This window comes from Alternaria dauci, chromosome 2 (genome assembly GCF_042100115.1).
Source record: "Alternaria dauci strain A2016 chromosome 2, whole genome shotgun sequence".
Taxonomy (NCBI): domain Eukaryota; kingdom Fungi; phylum Ascomycota; class Dothideomycetes; order Pleosporales; family Pleosporaceae; genus Alternaria; species Alternaria dauci.
In genome coordinates, this window is record NC_091273.1 from 2200473 (window position 1) to 2224881 (window position 24409).

Consider the following 24409-nt stretch of genomic DNA (forward strand, 5'->3'; position numbering starts at 1 on the left):
GATGCATGCGGCGTCGTTGTCGGAAAGCTGCACACGCAATATCTGGAGATCACCAAACTCAGCTTAGGTCGGAGCCGTGGGGCCGTAATGCCTTGCGTATATTCAGCCTTTTGATGCTAGTGTGCAGATGAACGACAGCCCAGAACAGTCGAGGCTCTCATGATAGGCTAGGGATACCTCTTTCAGAGTGTAGTCTAGTCTCTCCGTCTTAGGGCTTGTGACCTTGCGGAGAAGAACTCGACGAGCTGTTTTTCTGCTCCCTTTTAGCTTACGGTCGTACATGTTCTCTCTCTATATCCTTCACTATTAACAATGCGGTACTATGACAAGGAGCTGGAGTATGCGTTAAGATCTCGGCTTTGTCGACCGACTTCTAGGTCGCCATCATCAAACCCACTAGCCTCACTCTATCACTTCAACCAAATAAGCAGCAGCAAGGATGTAACGATTCGAAGAAGTAGTTCTTACACGATCGAGCAGTGACACTAGAGCTTTCATGTTTATCGGGCAGCTTGCAGCTAAGGTTGAGAATTCACTACAAATCACCATCAACGTACACGCGAACCAAGGGATTCGAGGTGTTCAACACGAAGAGGCATATTTAACATTCTGAAGCGTTGAGCTACTGCAGAATCTCCTGCTTCCCTGACAGCCGTTCATGGATCATCAGGGCGGCTTAGGCATTATTATCTCTGTTCTAAAATTATGGTTATGAGACTCCGGTACAACAACGGCGAAAGTGGTCAGGGACGAAGGCAAATAAGCCTTGGTAACGGTCCAATACCAGCCTCTTAGCTGGGCTTCTTGAACTATAGAAATACGCGACAGCTATATCGGCTTCTGATAAGACACTGCCAGACATGCACAATACGCGAAGAGACTCTCCGATTGTAGATGATCTGGACTGGTCACGTTACTTCTATTAATATTGCGGAGATTTGCAGCCGTCTTCGAACCGGCGTAGAACGGGCTTCTCGGCCCCCATTCTGCTAAACCCCCGGATTCTAGTATCATGTCTTGGCCTATAGTACTCTGTTATGAGACGGATACCCCACTGGTCGTGGCGAGCAAAGAACGTTAGTAAGAAGAACTCAAGCGTTTTGTCAAGGCTATCAATCAGAGAACCACCCCAAATAGGACAATAAGCACAGTATGGATGCACTCATCTAGTGCCATTCCTATAGTCAGGGCTATGCAGTCCGAGGACTACCTCGCAACGGTAACTCCAATGGAAATAAACCGGTATTTAGATACTTCCCGCGATGTACGACCGCTACTCTGCACTCACACCACCGAGTGCATGAGGATGCTGCCGTGAATGTGGGCCAAGTTGTCGACAAAGCACTTCTAAGCCATCGCATACAAAATTTGGAGTTCGAGATACGGCGCGATCCGCTGGCTCCGCAACGTTGTCGCCCAATGTCAACTGTGGAGATCTGTCAGCTCGACATTGAGTCACAGGGTACCCTACAGGCAGCTATCCCGCGAGCTAGTAGCTTTCCACTCAGCCTTGCTGAAGCGAAACGCCTTCGTTACCAAACTGTGGATGTCCGCTTTAACGATTCGAGCGGAGCAGGCCGTACCGTAGAGAAGATGGGCGCATAGCGTGAGCTCGTTGGCATCACTGGCGCCACTCGCTTCGAATAACCTTTGTGCAGGCCAGGTAGTCCCGCACTTGATGTCATAAAACAACGTGCTATAGACGAGAATTTGTGCACACCAGGTCAATTCGTGCCTTGGCTTGGCATACATACATCTGCTACTGCAGGTGGCGAATCTGGATTGTCGGTGGTCATGGAGCAGTACATAACGTGCATTACCGAAGTGGATATGAGAATAGACTGTCATGCGATGATCGGGGTAGGTCTTCAGTGTCAGCGTAAGCGAGTTGCTTAGGGGATGGTCTTTTTTTATGCTCGTTTGCGTTGAGTAAGCGAGCAGAAGAGAGAGAGGGTTTGAAAGCGTCCATAATCCCTCCTCAAGCTCTTGCTCAGCATCATCTATGTATCTTGGTAGGCGTCTGTACGTGAAAGGGGTGTGAGCGATCAGCGCAGGCTGCAACACACGGCGGATAATTCGCTGGGGTGCAGATGACGGGCATGATGGCGGGTAGCGCTGGTCGTAGGACACATGGCGAGCCAGGAGATGCGTACTCGGGCTGCGGCCCAGAATGACTGTCCCGTGGTGGTCGCGTCGAAGGGCATCTGGATGATGGCGGAGTCTGCCAGGTCCCGTGCTGTCAGCGGCTCGTCTGCTAACGCACTGCAGCACGGGCTACGGTCGCCAATCACAACCGGGCACCTTGTCCTGATCGCTCAGCAACGGGAAACGGGCAGAGGTGTGGTAGCAGGTGGGTCCCGAGCACGGGCAGGTACCCCAAGGTACTTGTTGGGCCGGCATCGGTACGCCGCCTTTCTTAAGACGCCGCATATAGGGTCGGGATGGCACCGATCAACCAATATGGCTTTTGATTGCGAGTCTAACCTGCGGCGAAAATTCTGGGATGGATCCGTTCGAGCCCGCGGCAACGAAGATCCAGCGGCTTTTGTGGGCTGTGCTCAACGTGGAATGTTGGTGTGCAGCACCACCCTGGTCGTGCAGGGGGTGAATTGCTCAAACTGGAGATGGGAGAACGGAAGGCGAGTCGACCTTCGCAGACTCCTGGACGCACGCACGCACGAACCTGCGTGCCCTGCTGCCCATCTCGTTTGCAGCATGTGGCCAGAGACGTCTCTGACGCACGACGCAGCTGGTCCCGGAGAAAGGACCTGCCTGCCCATGCCGATTCGGTGCCCTCACCCTGCACCTCTAGGCACTCGACAGTTCTGTATTATACCCCACTGCGTCCACTAAGATTCAGCGTCAAGGCGGAGACTGTAACGACCGAGTGCTATATGGTACCCCAGGCGCACAGCAGTGGTCAAAAGACGCCGTGCGGACTACTGACCTGCATATCTTTTTTGACGTCCTTCGACGACACAATCCACGAACCCGGGGCCCTGTGCTGACGCCTCTGAGCCTTGTTGCCAGCTCTCTGCCCTCCGCCACCCGCCGAACAATCTCAACTCCGACTGCATTGCTGCTCCTCCCGTTATTGACCCTTCAAGATCCGCCCTCGAGTGGTGGAATTGTGGTGGAGACGGACGCTAGAACGCAGTTATGCTTTCCACGAATCTCCATCAATACCCCTCGGCGTTCAGCCACCTCCCCGCTCCGACCATGGTCGAACATCAACATCATCATCTCGCCGCCCAGCACATGGGACAATCACCACTCGACACCCTCACGCATACATCACAGTACGCAGCCCTACAATTCCACCAGAACCGGCATGTATTACCAAACGGCAAAGCCATTGTCAAGCCTCATCGATTGCCGTACGCCAGCGGTCCTATAGCGCCTCGACACCAGCGAGATATGCTCCACGAACGATCAGGCCGAGGTAACTCAACGACTGGACCGGTACGACGCAGGATCAGTCGAGCTTGTGATCAGTGCAACCAGTTACGAACTAAATGCGATGGCAGACAATCTGTAAGTCCTTTTGCAGACTTGCACCCCGTAGACTAGCATGCTAACAACCTGAGTAGTGTGCGCACTGTATAGGTACGTTTTTGATAGAGTACGAAAAACACAGCCATGGTTGAACCGAGATGAGAGCAGTCTAGTTAGGCTACCAAAAGTTACTTTTTGAAACGTCGCTAGAGGCTCTTGGTCACGGGGCTGAAGCTGCTGTCCACTTTTCACTACCTAGGTACTACCGCGTTTGACAGCTTGGCTAACACTGTGCCAGAATTCGGGTTGACTTGCGAGTACATTCGTGAGCGCAAGAAACGCGGAAAAGCATCGCGGAAGGATCTTGCTCAGCAGCAAGCTGCGACTGCCGCAGGGGGTGGCGCACCCAAGTCTGAGGAGTCTAGCACTCCGCAGTCCTCGGACAAAGCTGCCGAGTCTATTCACAGTAGCAGCCCTAAACTCCCTGAAGGCCAAAGATCTCTTCCAGAGCTGTCCGATCGGTCGGCCAGTATCGCAGCAACAAGAGCCGAGATGGACACCGCCCCGATCTACCAGAACAGGACGATGAGCATGAGCGCAATCGACAGTTTACCAGAAGCTGAGATGCATCACCACATGACTGAAAGCATGCAATCTATGCATCCTATGCAACCGCCTCGGATTCAGACTCAAGGGCTACCCATGCACAATCCGATGCCTGAGTACACGTCTATGGAGGAGTATCACAGGAATCTCACCTACCAGTCACCACTCCAGATGATGCAGCCCGGGATGCATCCTGTCTTACCCTCTCATGGTCATGGGATCGAATATTCTGACAGCCCCTACAGCATGATGAGCCCGCAGAGCGCACACACACAAGCGCCAACGAATACTTTCAGAATGCCCGAAGATGCGTCCAACATGGGCTACATGGCTCAATCCCCAGTTGATGGATCTCCAGGCTGGATGCTTCCTTCACCTTCCGCGACGATGTACTCTGGCGCACAACATCAGAACCTGTCCCAGCAGTTGAGATATCCTGTTTTGCAGCCGTTAGTACCACATCTCGCAAACTTCATGCCGATCTCATTAGCTTGCGACTTACTTGAACTCTATTTCCAGAGTTCTTCAACTGCCTTTATGCAACCAGTCTCCCCTTACGTACTAGGCTACGTCTTCCGAAAACGATCCTTCCTCCGAACCAACAACCCCCGCGTGTGCAGTCCAGCATTGCTTGCCAGTATGCTGTGGATTGGCTGCTTGACAAGCGAATCTCCCTACTTGTCTTCATCTCCATCCGCGCGGAGCCAGTTATCGGAGAAGCTCATCAACCTCACCATTAGTCTTTTGAAGCCCCTTGTGCATCAAACGCCAGGTGGCCCCGATGCGAGCCCTACGGCATTTAACGGCAGCGGTATGATCAATGGCGTCACCATGGGTGGCTTTGGTATACCTTCGCAGGATTCTGATATTGGTCTACGTAAGTCACGCGTACACTTCCAGGTTTTGCATTTTCCTCCAACTAACACGACAATCATTAGCGGGTGCACCAGGAGGCCTTGATGATATAGCGACTTATATGCATTTGGCCATAGTGATCTCGGCAAGTGAATACAAGGCTGCATCCTTGCGCTGGTGGAATGCGGCTTGGTCACTGGCTAGAGAACTCAAGCTGGGCAAGGAGGTGCCTGTCACACCGCCTCCTGAGCTAAATGACGAGGATGCACCAGGAGACCTGGACGCAGACCACATTGGCGCAGGATATCCGACCGGTCAAAACACACCTGGGGACTTTACAGAGGAGCAAAGAGAAGAGCGCAGACGTATATGGTGGTTGCTTTTCACTGTTGATCGGTAAGCTGTCCGACCTTTGCCACCCATGGCAGCTCACAAAGACATGACGCTCGACTTCTGCCGACGTTCTTGCGCATATACCACGTTACCAGTCGACATATACTGATCGTTCAACAGCCACCTAGCGCTATGCTACAACCGACCTTTGTCTTTATTAGACGTCGAATGTTCTGGCCTTTTGCAGCCACTTGACGATAACGTATGGCAATCTGGCGAATTCTTCGAGGACTCCGCTCAATCGTTTTCAGATTCCCCATTTCGCAGACGAGGGCCTGCCTTCGAGTGCACCGGACACTCCATTTTCGGATTTTTCCTTCCTCTGATGACCATCCTGGGAGAAATCACCGACTTATACCATGCTCGCAACCATCCCCGCTTTGGAACGAAGACGGACTGGGACCATCACGCGCTTGAGATCAGTCAACAGCTTGTAGTTTACGGACAATCCCTACAAAAGCTACGAAATCGCGCAGCGAACGAGGCCAACGCGGAACACGAGCCGGCACATCCTGGCACACCGTCTGGCCGGTCCGTTAACTCCACGATGTCCAGAGCGCAAGAGTCGCTGATGCATGCTAAGATCGTGGAAGCCTACGGCACGCACCTTATGCATACGCTTCACATCTTGCTTAATGGTAAATGGGATCCCATCTCGCTCCTCGACGACAACGATCTCTGGATATCATCGCAGAGTTTTGTCGATGCCACCGGCCATGCAGTATCAGCTGCCGAAGCGTTGAATGAAATACTGGAATACGATCCTGATCTGAGCTTCATGCCATTCTTCTTTGGTATTTACCTCTTGCAAGGGAGCTTTCTGCTCCTCCTGATTGCCGACAAACTGCAAGGAGAGGCAAGCCCAAACATTGTGCGGGCATGCGAAGTCATTGTACGCGCGCATGAAGCCTGTATCGTCACTCTCAACACCGAATACCAAGTAAGTGTCTCGAACTATTCATCATTCTTTGCCACTCCTAGCACGATTGCATGATGCCAAGAACGGAGACCCATGCTAACGAACATTTTACAGCGGAATTTCCGTAAAGTCATGCGCTCGGCTTTGCAGCAAGTGCGCGGCCGCGGCATGGATGAACATGCCGAGCCTGCGCAGCAGCGTCGACGCGAGATGCTGAGCCTCTACCGCTGGAGCGGCGACGGCACAGGGCTCGCACTCTAAGTTTCGTCTGAGCTGAGCTTCGCGTCGCGGCGCGCATCCTTCGCCGCTGTCATGGACCCCTGTCGTCCCGGAAACATAACACCGCATTTCGCATCAACGTAGCAATACACGCCCTTTCCATTCGCTTTTGGCGGTCAGAATCTTTCGAATCTGCCCATGTGGCTGAGACACGTCGTCTGCCACCTTGCTCCTCCTTTGTGCGCTTTTAGCATTGCCCGATACCCTGACATTGCGCTGTTCGCCATGTTCGTTTTGCTTTCCTTTCCTCCGGCGCACGGGTCATGTACGGTGTGACCTCCACTTAGCTCTGTTTGGGTTGGACGCTCACGATTAGTGTGGTGTATGACCTCATGTATACTGGTCTACGGTGTTATAACATAATGGGATCGCCCCTTGAGATATTGGTGTTCGGGCTTGCGGCGCGATAGTTGCGACGGGCGTTCTTGTACCAAACTTCATGCACGCCATCTTGCTCCACGTCCCTCTTCACATACATATTGCGTCATATTTCGAAAAGGCGCAAGGCCCTCCGCGTATCTTTCGTTCGTCGACTCGGGTGCAGTTACTCCGAAGGTCGATTTCGTTGGCCTCTTGTACAGTAAACCTTGGGAAGGACCTTCGTCTCCTGACTTCGCGTCTAGAACGCAGTGGGGAATAGTGGATTTGTCAATAGCTTGCTGCAATCGTCCCACCTCGCGTACACACACACCAGATACTTCCAATCAACCCCGTGCAATTGTCCTTTTACCAACCTGACTTCCTATCCAGTGCGTGCGAATGGAACAGAGCCACAAATACATACATCCTATCAAAGTAGAGAGGAAGGCGCTGTACCGTGTCAACGATTCGTTAATGTTGCTATCACGATCGCTCCCCATGTCCGCGTTCTATGAACAGGCACCTATCCAGTTCATTGCTCCAACGTGGTATAGCCAGGGTTGATGTTTCAAGAGTACACCCCTGCGATTATCGAGCCCTAAGCTTCCTTCGTTAGGTCTTCGAGCGAACCAAGGACCAGAAAGCGATTGCCACCTCAGAATAACAACACACAGCTCTATGTTCGAGACGGAGTGTTCAAATCGGTGTGTGGGTCGCGCGTGCCTGGCATATGTTGTGCTGACAGCCGCGCCGCACAACCTGCTGGCCAGTCATGGTGAGATGCGATGCCTGCACTGGTGGCGTGTCGATTAATGAGGATGAGAGCCCTTGAATGACAGCACTTCATCGGAGCATGCCTACTGCGGATTCCCGACTGAAGCGCATCGTAGATTTGGGCAATTAAGCTGTTACCTCAAGCATATATTAGGAACGTGGAAGTGATCCTGCACAGTCGAAGGATGTTGCAACAAGCCAAGGGGACATGCTCGGAACATACCAAGCGACGTCGGTACTTGGACACCTGATGCATTGCAAACCTCCCGGTTACCAAATGCTCGACATACTACCGCTCCTCAAGTTAGCATGTCAGATCTCGGCTTCCCGGTCCAGAATCGTACCTAGATAATCGGCGGGGTTTTGACAGTTTTCGGCAACTAGTCATGTCTGAACAAGGAGTACGGGACGTACTGAATACACGTTCGAGACTACAAATGTACTATGTAGAGTAGGGACACGGATGGCTGACACACATCAGACGCAGGACAGAATTACTAGTGATCGTTGGGGCTTGAGACGCTTCAGGATTGTAATGCGAGTGGTCAGGAGTGACCCTTTTCCATCGCAGGTAAGTATCCGCGAAACATGGGTTACAGAGAGCACCTTGGCGGCCCTACGTGAGGAAATGCAAGCAGTATTGCCCTGTGATGCACCCCAGATCTGTTGAGCCTTGGTGGTGCAGCAGGTCTGACCAAATCCGTCTGGAGGGCCTGGGACCCTACGGGTCAGCGACCGCCCGCACCTCCCGAAGAGCCCTAATGCTTAAGCCCTTGCATGCGACCAGGGCTTATCCTGTAGAGCTTCAGACTTGCAGCAACCCACGTCGGTAAAGTACGGTCGACCACTTGTAATGGACTCGCCAGTCCATCTTGCAGGTAGTGATGAAACTTTGCAGCGCAAGGTGCAAAACGATTCCCGATAGATCGTACGCTCATGATCTATCTTTACAGAGACTCCGAAGCTTGTGTAGACAACAGTATGTGAGTCGTCTTAGCACCGCTGTTAAGAAGTTGTGAATACCCTCAACTTTGCAACTCTGAAGGAAGAATCATACGACACGCAAGCTGCAAGCCCCTTCACCATTAGCACATCTCAGCCGGAATCTCTCCCTACTCTCCGCTATATTTGTGCATGACCCAGGACGAAGGAAATGACGAACCCAGGGTGAGACAACCCATGGTGACACTGCAGTGCTGCACGGTAGTGCTGCGTGCAATACCGAATCAATCTAGCCATCCCATGCCCACGTCTGCGCCATGTGTTCCGGGCAAGTACCATACTCTCGACATGCTTCTCCACATTTTAGGGCTTCTTTGGAAGCTCTAGCATACCAAGGGGCTCATCTCTTTAGATGAAAAGAAAGGAGAAAGCGTGCATAGGGCCACAAGACCCCACACGCCGCACTGCACACTGCCATATGAGTTCGCATGCGGAGAATACTGAGACGGTGTCCAAGCGTGTGTGGTACGCGCTCCGCGGGCCATGCGTCTGCCGTGTGGTGACGTTGGACAATAAACGTGGTTTCCAAAAGTTCGGAATGCCGTGGGCCAGCAGAGTATTACTGGCTGTTCGGTGTTCGAAGAGTCAGCCACGATCCGGATTTGCGGCTTACTATGAAGGAAACGGGTCATGCTCTGACAGATCATCGCGAGCCGTTGCGGCATGCGGACAACTGGGACCGGTTTCCCTGAACGTCAGACAAGTACGTGCAAGCTCGAGTCTGCTATGACTTGGTTCCATCATAATCCGCTCTTGGCGTCTGTTCATGGGCGATGTCGGCTGCCCGGGCGCCGATCTGAGGTTGTTCGGACATGTACGCTCTCGATCAGTCAGATGGTGTGCGGCTGGCGTGAGGCTTGCATGTGGTGCGCCAATTCCGTACTGCTTTGGCTTAGAAAGACTAATGAGCTCCGTCGACTATGACCGAAACGAGACAACATACGATGGTGGCTAAGATCGTAGCACGCGATGGAATACGACATGCGCAACGGCAACGTAGAGCGCTTCCACAGCCCACCAAAAGCAGAAGCGACCTACGCGATCGACACGTCAGGATGTGGGGAACGTGGTCAGTAGGGGTTGACTGTTCGGGCACATGGGCATCCCTCCACCGGTTGCAGCTCGGTTGTACCCTCAAGTACCACTCGACGTTTGCGTGCTCGTCGGTCATTTGCTAGGTCCTGATAATCAGCAAACAGGGATGATTTTTGTGGTAACGACAGGGATATGAAAAGTGGGCCTTCGACCGTTTTGGCCCGCCGTCAGCATTTAGCCTGATAGCGGGTTGAATGGCCTTGGTAGAGGACGCGGGCGTCAGCCACATGTGTATATCGGACCTATGATATAGATGCTTTGCTAGGTCGAGCAGAGTCGACCCTAGACCCTACAATGGCGTAACGTTGAGCTAAGCGATGTCAGAGTCGCAGATGACCGATGAAGGGCGTCGACTATCCTTAGCCATGTAGAGGGTCGTCCCGAGGAAGGCTGCTTACACGCAGTATGCTGTAAGGAGATATCACAACGGCGTCGACAAACTCTGACGAGGAGTAAGGCACATCGCGATCCTTTCGCAAGGTTGCTGATCTTCACATGTCAGCCTTGCGCCGCGGATACTTTTATGAAAGATTCATAAGATTCATCCCAACGTCAGACCTATACGTCGTTGCGTTCGGCATCGCCGGTGCACCAACCTCCTCATACCTGTGTGGTAATTGAAGGTTCGAGCTCTAGCACTCCGGAGCTGTTGCGATTTCTCGATTGGTCAAACTTCCGAAGCATTTTACCGTACCAAAGCAGGAAAGTCTGCTCAAACAGCTGCTTCGCTAGCACATGAGGTGCTGGAGTCTGGTTCCAAAAGTGGCTACCAAGGCTGCGTGTTGGCAGGATTCAAGGGCCACTTCAGGTCAAGTGAGTGCTGTCATGCAGTCCGAGACTATCTGTTCACAGACTCACCAAGGACAATAGCGGCACGGCCCTGGCACCTGCAGAAATCTCCTCTTTCCGAGATACTGGACGGCTGGCAGTCGCCACCAATGCAGAGTAGACGCCAACTATCACTGAGTGTTGTCTTTTATCGACGAAGCTCTCTTCATAGCCAATCATGTCCTCTACAGACAATAATTGGGTTGATAATGGTTGCATAACTTTGACCTGAGCCTTTCGGTGTCGGAAGCCACATCCAGACTTTCAGCCGGCCATGTTTGACTAGCCTGGGACTACTGCGGATGTGCTGGATCGCTTTGCGAGCGTCGCGTATATCTACGCAATTATGTGGATCTCGCTTCGCGCGTCCCTCCGATAGAACTTCTGGCCGTTGTCAACGTCGCTGTTATTGACATTCTGTGCCCTAGATTTCATGCTGAGAAGCTTTGGATAGAAGCTATTGATGACGGAGAGGTCAGCAATTCCATCATAAGATCGTATTCTGAATACAAAACGTTACTCTAGCAATACCGGGAGCTTGTCCCCTCGATGAGCAGCGGGCGGCATGATCTACAGAAATCGTGCTAACACGATTGCGTCGGACACACAAGAGTCAGGCCCGAAGTCGTGCCTCAGGCGTTCGGAACGGCGCATCGACAAATGGCGCACGTATAATTGGTAGGGCGATATCGTAACAGACGATCGCTATTGCGAACGCAGAAACGAGTCAGCTGCGAACGCGTATGCCTGTAGTTATGCTTTTGACGGAAACGGAACGCTGCATACCGATGGCAACCTACAGATACCTACACTTACATATAGCTACATGTAGGGTCATACCAGGCATCCTTGAATAGACTACAATATATGGACGGGTTCGTGGACCACCGGCCCTGGCCTCCACGAGTAATTAAAGCCTTCGAGAAGCTTTCCGTAACCGTGTTTTTCTTGGATCTTGGTATTGTCATAGTGTAGGACTGTCAAGCATGCCTTCAGTGCTCTTGGCCTTGTGCTTAAGATGTGGGGTATGCGGGAAACGCAGGGATACCGGCAATATTCCCCAGGTTCGCCAAGTTGCTATATCGTGGTTTAGATGACCCCCGAAAACCGAACAGCTTCGACTGATCCGCGAAGTCCGCAGCCCCACACATCAGAGCGATGTTTCGTCCAAGGTTTGAGTCAATTATTCAAGGGTGATATGTAGGACAGCACCTTGAAGTACTTGAAAGTTGATAAACGATCGCAGGGTCCTCGTCTCATCGTAGTTTGAGGCTCGAAAGGGGCAGCTTCAGTACTTAGCCGCGATCTTCCGGGAGGAGGCTGGTTGCGGCAACGGAGCGCATGTGGAGAAGCATGGTCGAACAGGGACTGAATCCTGGCTCAGGGCGGGTCGTTATATGCGAAGCTCATATATCAAGATCAACACATCTGTCGCACAGCCGTGTAAGACTTCCAAAGTTGATTGTGCGCTGGCTACGTCTGATCAACCTGTAGCGCATCCCCAAGGACTTTTCGTACCCTGTAGCCCTGGATTGTAAATGCACTGGACTTGAATCAGCGTTATCAATAACCTAACGTGTCTTGTGGGAGGTCTTAATAGATAAACTATAGAGGTATACGTGATGCCGCAGCCATCGTATTATCAGAATAGTAAACTCACTAGTGGTCATCAGGTTCGTGACATTGCGGCGTAATTGTAAGTATACAGAACAATTTAAAGGTGATCTAGGTGAGGGCCTTCAATAAGTCTCGGACCGAATAGTAAGCATTGGGTGACTCGGACCGCGTCCGGTGATATGTCGACGTGTTGAGAGACGACTATGGCGCGTTCGACGAAGATTGGTGTATCGAGTTTGCGCTGCCCCTGAGATGAGCATATTGAAGACGCGACGTCGGCGCGATGATGGAGTTTGGAACTTGGACCGCTGAACCTTCCAGATGACGTTCTCGTACCACCAACCTAACGGCTATCATCACGTGCGCTTCCTTCATCTTCTCTTCAACATCACTCTTCCGGACTTTCGTACGTTCGCCAGTCCTACACACTGTTTCGCGTGATTAACAGATGGTTTCTGTCTCCAACGTGTCCATGAAGGATAGCGTGTCCAAATAGTCGGACACACGTGCCACGACAACAACGGAACAGGACCGATCAACCAGCTGCACGCGTCGCGTCATTCTCCTACACCTTTCGATGCCTTCTTACTTCTATCGAGCAGGATGCGTTTGCACTGGCGCCGTTACCTGGAATGCGAGCCGTACGGGAAGAGCATCGTGACCCATCGATCGAATACGCCTTCCTCGTCCGAGATCGTCTTGTTATTTTTGTGTCTTCCTAAGTATTTCTTTTTCTCCGTTTCCTATCCAAATCTCCATGATTCTCTGGGCCAAAGTCTCTCCAAGTTTCCGTCATGTCACTTTTCACCACCCGTCCTCAACAATTCTCTTCGGCCCGCCACTCACACCCTCATCTCCACAGGTCGCACGTCATCTCCGATGTTGAAGGCATATTTCCACAAAACTCAGAGTCGCCAGAACATCTCTGACACATATATCGACCCACTCAAGCTTTGCGTCTAATGCTCTGAAATCTCCCACCGGACTTTGAAAACGCCACAACATCTTTTATCCACCAATCGGCTATCCACACGATAACCACATCAAGCCACCCGTCGACAAAATTAGCATTATCTCTTCCAACTACCATCTAGAAGGATGGAAGCATGCAGGGACGATCCTGTACGAGCATTGCCGGCGCTTAAAGAGATGTTGGTGGTGCAGGAAACAGGCTTGCTTGTGGGTTTACGGGCCGTTGCGATCTACACCTTTGATGACGCTGTACGTAAGACAAGATTATGTTGGCGGTAGACGGGCGGACGGGTACAGGCGAAGAGGGAGGATTGCAATGGCTTGCAGAGTGACTGCAGTCACGGAAATGGGCCGGTTCTTGGTAAAGTGAGCATGGGAGGTAGGGCAATGGCCGAAAGCTTAAACAGACGTGTCCAAGAACAGGTGGGAATTGCTGGGTTCGGCATGCCGACCTTCTGGAGCAGCTGGGAATGGCCAGCAGTTTGTTTTTACAGGCCGAGCTGTGTCTAGAGAGCTTGTCCGTCAATCCCACTTGCATTGTCACGACTTGTGTACATCTCATCTCCGAACCGCTAATGAGGTCCTTCTTCATCTCAATGCCAATCTACAAGACACAAGACCCCAGAACTAAACACCGGGGGGAGCGAATTCATGGAGCACAAACCAGATGTCCTGATGCATGACGACCATCCGTGGAAATATTCGAAGCAATGCTCCCACCACATGTCATCATGCCAAGTTGGCCAATGAAGATTACTCGCATGACAGCGTGGTTATTTGTTGACTTATGATTTATTGCGTAGGCATCCTTTGATTTCCAAGTCGACTATAGAAGAGCGGATACTGTGGTAGTAGTGAAGGATACTCGCACCCCTGTTTTGATGTGTAACTTTTATTCTTAACCAACCGTATCAACGAGACGTGATCATCTCATTGGTCTCAGAATTATATTGTCAATCAACCGCACAGGTACCTGACGACCTTCAGCATCCAGCTGACCCAAGTCCTCGCCGTCCTGCGGTTCTTCGACCGGGAGCATTTTTACTGCACCACTGAGAATGGCGCCTTTCGAATCGTCAATCTGACCAATTTCCTCCATGGTGTCTGGGTCCGCAAGACTGATATAGTCCACCTCAAACTTGGCGCGTTTGCTAGGTTCCATGTGCTCTTGCTCGAGCAGTGTCGCATTGCCGTGGTCGAAAGCAGGCCAGAGGACGTCGTTCCGGAGCCTCACACCATTGTTGTACTGTAGCTCTGCTTTGCGAAGCGCTTGGTTGAGAACGATGCCAACCTTGCGACGCCGTGTGCCGAGATAGACGTTGCGTGAAGACAACGCAAGTCCGTCTGATTCCCTAGAGGTCGGGATGATGCGCAGACCCATGTCCAGGTGAAAGTCCTCAATCAGTCGCTTGATGACGCGGGTTTGCTGGACATCCTTCTGCCCAAAGTAGACGCGATCTGGGGCGCAGATGTTAAAGAGCTTCATGCAGACTGTTGCTACGCCGCGGAAGAAGACAGGTCTCGACGCGCCCTCGAGAAGCTGGCCAAGTGGGCGCATCTCGATGAAGCTCCCGGCACCTGGTATGCTGCTATCGGGTGGCAGTGTAGGGTACATGGTCTTTGTGGTTGGTGCGAAGACAGCTGTGACGCGTCCCTGGTTTGCAGTCGCCAGCTCCTGGTTCAGCTTTTCCAACACTTGCATGTCTGCCTCCCAGGTCTTGGGATAGGAGGCGAGATCCTCGTTCAGTCCGAACTGTGTGGGGTTCACGTAAATGGTAACGAAGACGTCGGTATTCTCAGCGGCTGCGTGGCGCATGAGCGAGACATGGCCCTCGTGCAGGGCACCCATGGTTGGGACAAGGCCGACTGTGCGATTGTTGGAGCGAAGGCCCCGGCGGTAGTCTCGTAGGGGCGCGACATCGCGGAAGATGTGCGTTTGGGCTGCCGAGACCGAGGCATTGCGTAGTGGTGGACTCGTAGATGGACAGCGAGTGCCATGGCTCGTATGAGGTCGCAGTGCACGCGAAAAGCTCCTTGGCAAGCATCGTCGCACTATCGGTACTGTGTAGTGTTAGTCGATTGGCCCAATGGCGTACACGGAGGAGCGCATTCACCGGCTGTGTAACGGAGTGATGCCATTGCGGAGAGTTGCGGAGGTGTCGCGGACTGCCCAGGTGAGCTCTGTTTTAGTTGTTGAGTCGCGCAAAAACGGGGAAGATGCGACAGATTCTCCCCCGCAGACTGGGAGGGGACAGAGCGCAAAGAGTCAGCGACAAGACGGCCATGGTCATCAGGTTGAGAAAGGTCAAGACGACTCGTTTCTGCGCCGAAGGTCCCATCATGGGAGGGATGGCCCGTCCGAGCTTAGTGCCCCACTAAAAAGATCCCAAGTTCGAGATTTCCATCTCTTGCGCGACAACACCCCGCCGTATTCACGCCCCCACGCGACGACATAGCACAAGATGGCCGACGATGGCATGCTCCTCAACTTCTCCATACCAGACAGTGGCATCATCGCGAAACCGACCTTCAAGGGCGGCAACTGGAAGAGCCGGCTTACCGCGAAGAAGGCGGCGCAGAACTGGCACACCAAGGCTACAGCGCGACTGAATGGCGAGACAGTGCCCAAGAAGACGGTCGAGAATGCCACAGACGTAAATCGCACAGCACTAGGTCCAAGGAAGGCACGCGTGTCCAAGAGTCCCGAATTCCCCGATGCCGGCGACAGGCCCGTAAAGCGAGCGCGTGTGAGCGGAGACTTCAGGCCAAGGACGACCGAAAAGAAGGACGATGCCGATTTCAGGCCACAATCGAACCCGACCCCGAATCCTGCCAAGAGACCGAGCGAGCAGCAGAGTGCGCCCAAGGGAGGAAAGCAGGTCATTTCCTCGCTGTTCACCTACAATCCGACGCCCAAGACGAAGCCCGAACCGAACCAACGCCGCGAAGACGATGCGCCCGTTGAACCTTCGAACGCACCACTCAGCAGCGAGCTGCACACCTTTACATCCCTCGGCATATCCACGACGCTTGCGACGCACCTGCTGAACAAGATGGGGCTGAAGGCGCCCACTGCGATTCAAAAGGCTGCAATAACACAACTTGTCAAAGACGACTCAGATGCCTTCATACAGGCCGAGACTGGTTCGGGAAAGACACTGGCATACCTGCTGCCGATTGTGCAAAGACTCATGGAGCTTTCCGCAAACATGAAGAAGCACAAAATCGACGACAATGTACAGAGAAACTCGGGTCTTTTTGCCATCATCATGGCACCGACACGCGAGCTGAGCAAGCAAATTGCGACTGTACTGGAGAAGATTCTAGGCTGCGCGCATTGGCTTGTGGCCACAACCGTCATTGGTGGTGAGAAGAAAAAGTCTGAAAAGGCACGGTTACGCAAGGGCATCAACATCTTGGTCGCGACACCAGGTCGATTGGTCGATCACCTGGAGCACACAGAAGCTTTGGACGTGAGCAATGTCAGGTGGCTTGTCCTGGATGAAGGCGATCGCCTGATGGAGCTTGGTTTTGAGCAGGAAATCCAGAAGATTGTAGGCGCATTGAATCTGCGAATGCGCGCAAGGAAAGACGAGAAGTCAAGGATACCTGGACTGCCGGAGAAGCGCACAACAGTACTCTGTTCCGCGACTATGAAAATGGACGTGGAGCGACTCGGACAGATAAGTCTGAAAGACGCAGTACACATTCGAGCCGATCCGTCAGAAAAGGGGCCGGAAACGGTCGAGGCAAAAGACGACCAATCATTCTTTGCGCCAGCGCAACTGAAGCAATCTTACGCAGTGGTGGCACCGAAGCTCAGATTGGTTTCTTTGATAGCCTATCTGAAGCGGGCTTTTGCACGAAAGGGATCCGTCATGAAGGCCATCGTCTTCATCTCGTGTGCTGACTCTGTCGACTTTCACTTTGACATGCTTACCAGCGAAATCGAAGGCATCACCGATACGAAGAAGAAGGAAAGCACAGAGGAAGAGGAGGAGAAGGCTGAGGAGACAGTCGACGGCGCAGAGAAGAAGCCAAAGAAAACCAAAGCGATAGTGCAATCAGACCCGACCAAGCTCACAGTAACAGGTGCAGAGTCACCGGTACTCTCAGCAAAGACGCACACAGTAACAGCATACCGTCTCCACGGTTCACTCCAACAATCCGTGCGAACAGCGACACTCGCCCAATTCACGAAGAACAAGGAGCCGTCCGTCCTCATCGCTACCGATGTCGCATCTCGTGGTCTCGATCTTCCCAACGTCGACTTGGTCGTTGAATTTGATCCTGCTTTCGCCCGAGAGGACCATTTGCATCGTATCGGTCGTACGGCGCGTGCGGGTCGCGATGGACGGGCTTGCATCTTCTTGATGCCCGGAACTGAAGAAGGCTACGTCGATATCCTCAAGGCAGATAGGAAAGACAGTGAAGCTGGAGTCCACATCTCACGTCAAGATGCCGACGATATTCTCAACCGAGGCCTGGTCACCAACGGAGTAATGGAGAAGAACGCTTACATGGACAAAGCTACCGACCTGCAGCTCGCTGTTGAGCGTTGGGCTCTAGCCTCACCTGCTCGCCTCGAAGCCGCTCGAAGAGCTTTCCAGAGCCACATTCGCGCGTACGCAACCCACGTTGCTGACGAACGTCAATATTTCGACATCAAGGCGCTCCACCTCGGTCATTTGGCCAAAGCTTTCGCACTCCGCGAGCGACCCTCTGGAATGAAGATTCCGGGACAGAGAACAGGTGCCGGACGCAATGACAAGACGCCTGCTAGGGTGCGCGGTGGTCCGAAGGTGGACCTTGCCAGTCGCAAAGCTGATACCGGTGTGTCGAAGAGGGCGGTTGTGGATCTGGATCTTCCTGAGGGTCAGGACACAGATGAGGCGGCGAAGATGAGGAAGGCGGTGCGTGCAAAGGAGAAGTTTATGCGCCATGCGGGAATGGCGAGCGAGTTCAACCTGGGGTGAATATCTTGATAGCGATATATCCATCTTCTGTTGTACACCCTCCCGAACTTTGTGTTCACATTTACCCACCTATTTTATGTCGAGAGGTTCGTGCAGATCTGCAGCGGCTGTAGATCTGGGAATCCCCATCTTGCTTATCTTTACTACATCGGCTTCGACAGCTGCCCGTATGCTCACTATATCGTATTCGCTCTAGCGTTGACGCCGTCCGAGGTCCGCCATGTGACGTCAAGATCCCCTGAACCCATTGTCCAGCATCTGAGGCATGCAATGCAATATCATAACCATGTGCAAGTCGTTAAACAGGCAGTATGAACATGGCAGAAATAAAGCTGTGCACCTTGTCTTCTCCCTGCGATTTGTCCATATGCAGGAGCTGTCACAATGTTCTGGGCGAGCTGGGCACTTTCCCGCCCCCAACTTCCAATCAAGGAATCCCTTCCAGGCACATGACCAAGCCTCAGCCGTACATAACGCTATGCGATACGTGAAATGGCTACTGAAATCAGGATGCGCCGTGCCGGTTTGGGAGCGCAATCACTCCACCAGCTAAGAGGATGAGTTTCGGCGTCAGCATCGGAGATGTTCTCAAGCTATGCGAGATAGCTGGGAGAGTCTACAAGAACTGTTCGCATTGCCCTTCGCCGTAGCTCGCATCAAGCTGAATTCAAGACAGGTCGTGACTGCTCGGGCGAATACAAAGCTCTCACGTCGCAAGCCCGAACGCTATCGAACCTACTCGAGGACATACAAGACAAGTATGACAAGATACCCGAGAACAAGCGACAGCAGCTTGTCGATGCGTACGAGCCATGTATCGAGGTACTCGAAGAACTGGATAAGCTGGTCTTGCATTACAACGGGCTCGACACGAAGAGCAAGCGCGCATGGGACCGCCTCAAGTACGACCCAGACGTGTCGCGAAACCTACGAGAGCGTCTCATTGCGAGCGTGTCGATGCTTAACAGTTTCTACACGTCCTTGATACACGATAGTCAGGTCCTTATACTGGAGGCCCTGGAGAGATTGGAGAAGGACTACAAAGGCGGTTACCGCGAAGAGAGCATTGCTTCCATTGGGAGGCTCACATCTGGGGGCATCCTGGAAAATGACGAGGATGACGAGGAGTCGTGGAGTCAGATTCTCCGCGATCTCGAAGATGTGGGTGTCTCTCAACAACAGGCTGTGGGCTACCGGGATCTCATTGTAGACTGGCTCGTCAAGGCAGTCAACGAAGGGAGGCTTTTGGAAGAGCGACCAGAGGAAGACTCTTTTACAACTATGTCGCAAGATCTTGGAGCGGCTCTTCCTGAATTCGACTTTGAACAACGATTGCATAGTTTCGATGTACCGACGATGATTGCGCCTTTGGATCGGGGTTCACCCGCTCCATCTGTAGAGCACCCTCCTGCATCAAATTCGCCGATGACGCAAGAACAGTCTGTCTACCTGGCTCCTTCAGCTATCCGCTCAAGACATTCTAGTACCTCCTTGCAAACATCCTCACGGCGTTCTGGATCGGAAGCCTCATCGCTCTATGCAGCGCCACAGCCATTGTCTTTGCCTGCTACTCCGGCAGATTCTGCAATTAGACGCGTCCCAGTCCCGTCTCTAAGCACTCCGATCCCTGATATACCCGCGTACAATCCCCCTACGATAACGCCTATGCATCCGACCAGTCCGCCTCCACCTCCGCCTGTGCCTTCCGTTATGAATACAACAGAACCAACTGCTGCACCTCCGTCGTATTATGAGAAAGACACAATCACAATAGACCTCGAATGGACGGCACACCAAATAGTGGCTGCATGGGCTCAGAACGACTTCGTCACAGCAGAAAAGCTCCTCGAAGACCAACTGGCAGCAGTCGAGCGTGGACAGACATGCACGTCTGGAGTTCAGCCTGATCGACGCATTCTCAGGCACCTACTTGGAATCTGCGCCTCTTATACTGGGAAGTTCGCCAAGGCAAAACGTTTGTTCGAAAGTGTGTTTAATGGGATTTATCTCAACCGCCAGAACCTAGACGACGGTGATATCGCCGCCGCGCGGTGGCTAGGAGACGTATGTCTGCACACTCGGGAGCATACAAACGCCGCTCTTGCGTACAGCGTCGCTTATGAAGGGTCTCTTGGCCGCTTCGGTGCAGCACGCGACCGCACTTCACGAGTGGCTGCTGAGATAAGGCTCGTCGACCACTGGCTGTGGGTGTTCAAGAGGATCGAGGACTCTCTCAAGCTCAATCTGGACCCAACCAATATTTTCGCATCTACGAATGTTGTTGAAAAGAGCAATTTGATGATGTCGGTCAAGAATAATGTTTACGAGCTGGCCAGATCGGGTGGCCAAGGTACAATGGCACCACATCCAGGCAGGCGTCCGTCGTTCACCATAGGGCCTCGGCCAAGGTACACACTCGCGATTTCGGAGGGGTTTCTCTTGGGACCCCTGATTTCTCTGAGTACATGGCCACTGCCCTGGGATCCGCTTTTCTCTCCAACCGACGCTGTCCAACTGGACCGCTATATGAACATTGTACGCATGGCAAATTACATTGGCAGGCCCTTGTCCGAGCGTGAGCTGCCAACTAACACACTAGGAGACTCGAAGAAACTACACTTTCTGACCAAGCGAGGCAATCGATGGTTGGTAGACGCGGTGAAACGGGGCCTCCGCGAGATTGGGATCGAGCATGCTGAACACGCATATGAGCCTTCGATCGTGTGCTGCCTCAACCAGCAGCGCGAAGGCGTGGTCTTCTCTGAAGGTGTTGAGATTTGCTTCAGCAAGCTTCCATTTCGTCATGTTTATGGGATCAAGGTCTCGGAGGTAAAGTGGGCCACGCGCAGGTTCGGTTCAATAGCACACCACTTGCCACTGGGCTACCGAGACTCGACCGACTTCAGAAATGTCATCAAGGGTATCTTGGAGAGAGCGGACGCAGAGGAAGCCGCTCCAGAGTTAACGCACAACGTGCAGCATGGAAGCATGGACACGTGCGCGCAATCTCCTCATGTATCGGCGATTTTCAAGAGGCCATCGTACGGTTGAGTTGCGTTGGTTGTCTTCCATCCGGTGCCGGATGTCAAAGAATGTGGGGATCGCAGCCGTCAATGACGCTCTTATAAGTCTGCTTCTCGATACTGCAGCATAAGCACCAGCCCGGTGGTTTGCGAAAGCTCTTTGTCGGTTAATGGCATTTGGAAAATCTGGCAACAAGTAGCACAATCTGCGCTTCCTCCACTCATCTCTTCACCTTGGCAGTTGGGTATGGTCCATGCGTTTTTTTACAAGGAAAGCTTAGGGGCCTGCCAACGTTCGAGGTCATGATACGCGAGGGTTACCCAGGCAGCTTTGATATGTTGTTTTGTTTTCTCTCTGAAATCACAGCAAGAATGATCTTCAGCTCCGGGGTAGCCGTACAAGATTTGGAGCGCGACCTCGGATGGTAACTTCGGGGTAATTCAGTGGCACAGCCCATAATTTGACGGGCAGCCAGCTGCAGGAACCCGCATGCGCATACTTCTGAGAAGAAAAAGACGCATTCATTGCGATTGCACACCCTCATGCCTGACGAGAACATGAAACGTCAGTTTTCATAGTTTGCATCTGATAGCCAAATTGTGTTCTGCCGTGTCAACACTCCAAGGGTAAGACCTCGCCGCAATTTAGCATTCGATGTCACCCCAGGAGAAGCGGCGGGCACTCTTGGCACCAGGCGGAGATTGGCAATGTGGATGGTTCGCGAAATGACGGGCAGCCTGATCCGCCGACGCCGCAGGCTGCCTCCTGAACCAAAGTTCGCAGAACTCACCATGTTCGACGATGCGTAGCGCCTGGGAAAGGAGTGGACGCGCTCGCTCCTGGCACGATAGTCTGTATCGATAACCCCGCTTCTGGCGTTCTACTGCATCCTCTTCTGCACATTGCCGACAACGAGATCGACCCGCGAAGGCGCAAAATTGTTTAATGAAGGCGCGGTACCTGACTTAGTGTCGTCTGAAGGAGCGCCTGCTAGCGGGTAAGCTTGCCAAAATGCCGACTAGGGTCTCGCTAAAATAGTCTCCTCGTGTTTCATGTTTCAGCGGTATAACCTCACCCGTACGTTGATTGGTCGCCAGTGCCTGAGGCTGGCTGCGTCTTCGGAACCCAGTGTTACTGCTAGCAAACACACAGCGGGCTCGAACGCCCTGCGATCTGTTGCAAGGAACGAAATCTGTAGCGGCGGCAAAGCGGATGCACAACGCAGGGATGTCAACGTCTGCAGGAGTCAGGTGTGGTGATTGATACGGGGGATGTGCACCACTGGCCTAGGCACAGCTCATCTGAATCAAAAGCTGCGAGCCGCCGCGCTCAAAACTCGCCTTTTCTTTCTTCACCTTTGATCACACAAGGATCTTTTCTTCAAAACCCAACTTTCTGTCTCTCCTTCCAGGGCGCTCTGCTGCTCATTCCATTCCTTCAGTGTCGCTAGTCGGCCCATTCATTCATTCTCCTGCACTTTGAGTCCTAGTGACCAACCGTCCTCGTCCGTGTCGTACTATCGCAGATATCTTGTCGAAAAATACACGTGCAATACCCCTACCGCCAACCGCAACCGCATACCAGTCACGATGAAGACCCAGTCTATGCTTCTCGCCGCTTTGGCCTCGGCCCCTGCTGCCCTTGCCCACACTGTTTTCACCGACTTCTTGGTCGATGGCATGCCTCAGGTTTGTTTTTGCCAGACTTTCTGTATGGAGTACATGCTAAGAACAATTAGGGTGATGGTGTTGCCATCCGCATGAACCCCAATGCTGCCAAAGCCAGCAGCCCCATTGCCAGCCTCGATAGCGAAGACATGGCCTGCAGTATGTTTCTTCACGGACTCTTCTAGACACGGTGCTAACGATCGTGCTTAGATGTGGGTGGTACCAAGGGAGTCTCCCGCGTTCAGCCTGTCCAGGATGGCGCCCTCCTCACGTTTGAAATTCGTTCGTGGGCCAACGACCCTAGCAAGGAGCGTCTTGACCGTGGCCACAAGGGGCCCTGTGCCGTGTACCTGAAGAAGGTCGCGGACGCTACCACCGACTCGGCTGTTGGTGATGGCTGGTTCAAGATCTTCGACCATGGCTACGACGCGTCTACCGACCGCTGGTGCACTGACGAGATCATCGACAACAACGGCCTGTTGAACGTGAACCTCCCCAAGGGCCTCGAGGGAGGTGATTATCTTGCCCGCCCGGAGATCCTTGCTCTCCACGCCGCAAACGACAATGATCCTCAGTTCTACGCTGGATGCGCACAGATCTTTCTTGAGAGCAGCGGAAATCTGGTCCCTGAGAGCACCGTCTCCATCCCTGGCTACGTAAAATACGGCCAGCCGTCTACCGCGTTTGACATTTACAACACCCCCAACAGCGAGTACGTCGTGCCTGGTCCCAAGGTCGCCAAGCTCACAGCCGGCGGTACGCAAGCAGCCTCGACTACCCAAGCGGATGGCCTGAAGCCCGAGGGCTGCATCGTGGAGAACGCAAACTGGTGCGGCAAGGAAGTCCCCTCGTACAGCACTGAAAAGGGCTGCTGGGACGCGGCCACAAACTGCTGGGACCAGAGCGATGTGTGCTTCAACACTAGCCCCGCAACTGGTAACGCAGGCTGCAAGATCTGGCAGGAAAAGTGCAAGGCCATCAACGCGCAATGCACGGCTGGAAACTTCAATGGACCCCCTAACAAGGGCAAGATTCTTACCCCTGTCAAGAAGAGCATCGACGTTGGCAAGATCATGGCGACTGTAGGCGGTGGCATCGTGGATTCTGCGCCCAAGACTAGCTCTGTGAAGAAGGAGGAGGAGACACCCGCAAAGGCTACTCCTGTGCCTGTGGCCGACAAGGTCGTATCTGCTGCGCCCAAGCCTACAGTCGATGACCAGTACCAGAGCCCTCCTATCGTCGAGGCCTCAGCTGCTCCCCCCGCGCCCACGAAGCCCAGCACGCTTTCCAAGGTCCCCGTCTCTACCATCACCGTTGCTCCATCATCAGCAAACGCACCTGCCCCGACTGAGGTGTCGTGCCCCAAGGGATGGAGGTGTGTTACTGTAACGGATCTTGAGATTGTTACCACGACGATTTACGTGACTGCTACTGCATACTAGACGGAGACTTGGGCATGACGCAAAGGAAAAGAGAAGAAAAGGTTACTTTCTGCGACGGACGTCGCGAGCTCACGAGCTCTGTTTGGGATGAGGTTCGCTTTCCAG

At 53.0% G+C, this 24409-nt stretch overlaps 5 protein-coding genes across 5 annotated transcripts; 4 read left to right on the plus strand and 1 right to left on the minus strand.

Moving 5' to 3' along the window:
- Window positions 1-3219: 3219 nt before the first annotated feature.
- On the plus strand, window positions 3220-6529 carry ACET3X_002746 (uncharacterized protein; the record flags this gene model as incomplete). The annotated part of the gene is made up of 7 exons (XM_069449523.1): window positions 3220-3377; window positions 3528-3534; window positions 3591-3606; window positions 3794-4978; window positions 5040-5352; window positions 5470-6289; window positions 6383-6529. The coding sequence occupies 7 exons, from the start codon at window positions 3220-3222 to the stop codon at window positions 6527-6529; spliced, it is 2646 nt and encodes an 881-aa protein (XP_069309293.1).
- Window positions 6530-14120: 7591 nt separating this feature from the next.
- ACET3X_002747 (uncharacterized protein) lies at window positions 14121-15334 on the minus strand (the record flags this gene model as incomplete). The annotated part of the gene is made up of 2 exons (XM_069449524.1): window positions 14121-15256; window positions 15310-15334. The coding sequence occupies 2 exons, from the start codon at window positions 15332-15334 to the stop codon at window positions 14121-14123; spliced, it is 1161 nt and encodes a 386-aa protein (XP_069309294.1).
- A 323-nt stretch (window positions 15335-15657) lies between these two features.
- ACET3X_002748 (uncharacterized protein) lies at window positions 15658-18171 on the plus strand (the record flags this gene model as incomplete). The annotated part of the gene is made up of 1 exon (XM_069449525.1): window positions 15658-18171. The coding sequence occupies one exon, from the start codon at window positions 15658-15660 to the stop codon at window positions 18169-18171; it is 2514 nt and encodes an 837-aa protein (XP_069309295.1).
- A 557-nt stretch (window positions 18172-18728) lies between these two features.
- On the plus strand, window positions 18729-21222 carry ACET3X_002749 (uncharacterized protein; the record flags this gene model as incomplete). The annotated part of the gene is made up of 2 exons (XM_069449526.1): window positions 18729-18798; window positions 18848-21222. The coding sequence occupies 2 exons, from the start codon at window positions 18729-18731 to the stop codon at window positions 21220-21222; spliced, it is 2445 nt and encodes an 814-aa protein (XP_069309296.1).
- Window positions 21223-22784: 1562 nt separating this feature from the next.
- Window positions 22785-24304, plus strand: ACET3X_002750 (uncharacterized protein; the record flags this gene model as incomplete). The annotated part of the gene is made up of 3 exons (XM_069449527.1): window positions 22785-22883; window positions 22934-23021; window positions 23073-24304. The coding sequence occupies 3 exons, from the start codon at window positions 22785-22787 to the stop codon at window positions 24302-24304; spliced, it is 1419 nt and encodes a 472-aa protein (XP_069309297.1).
- Window positions 24305-24409: the final 105 nt, after the last annotated feature.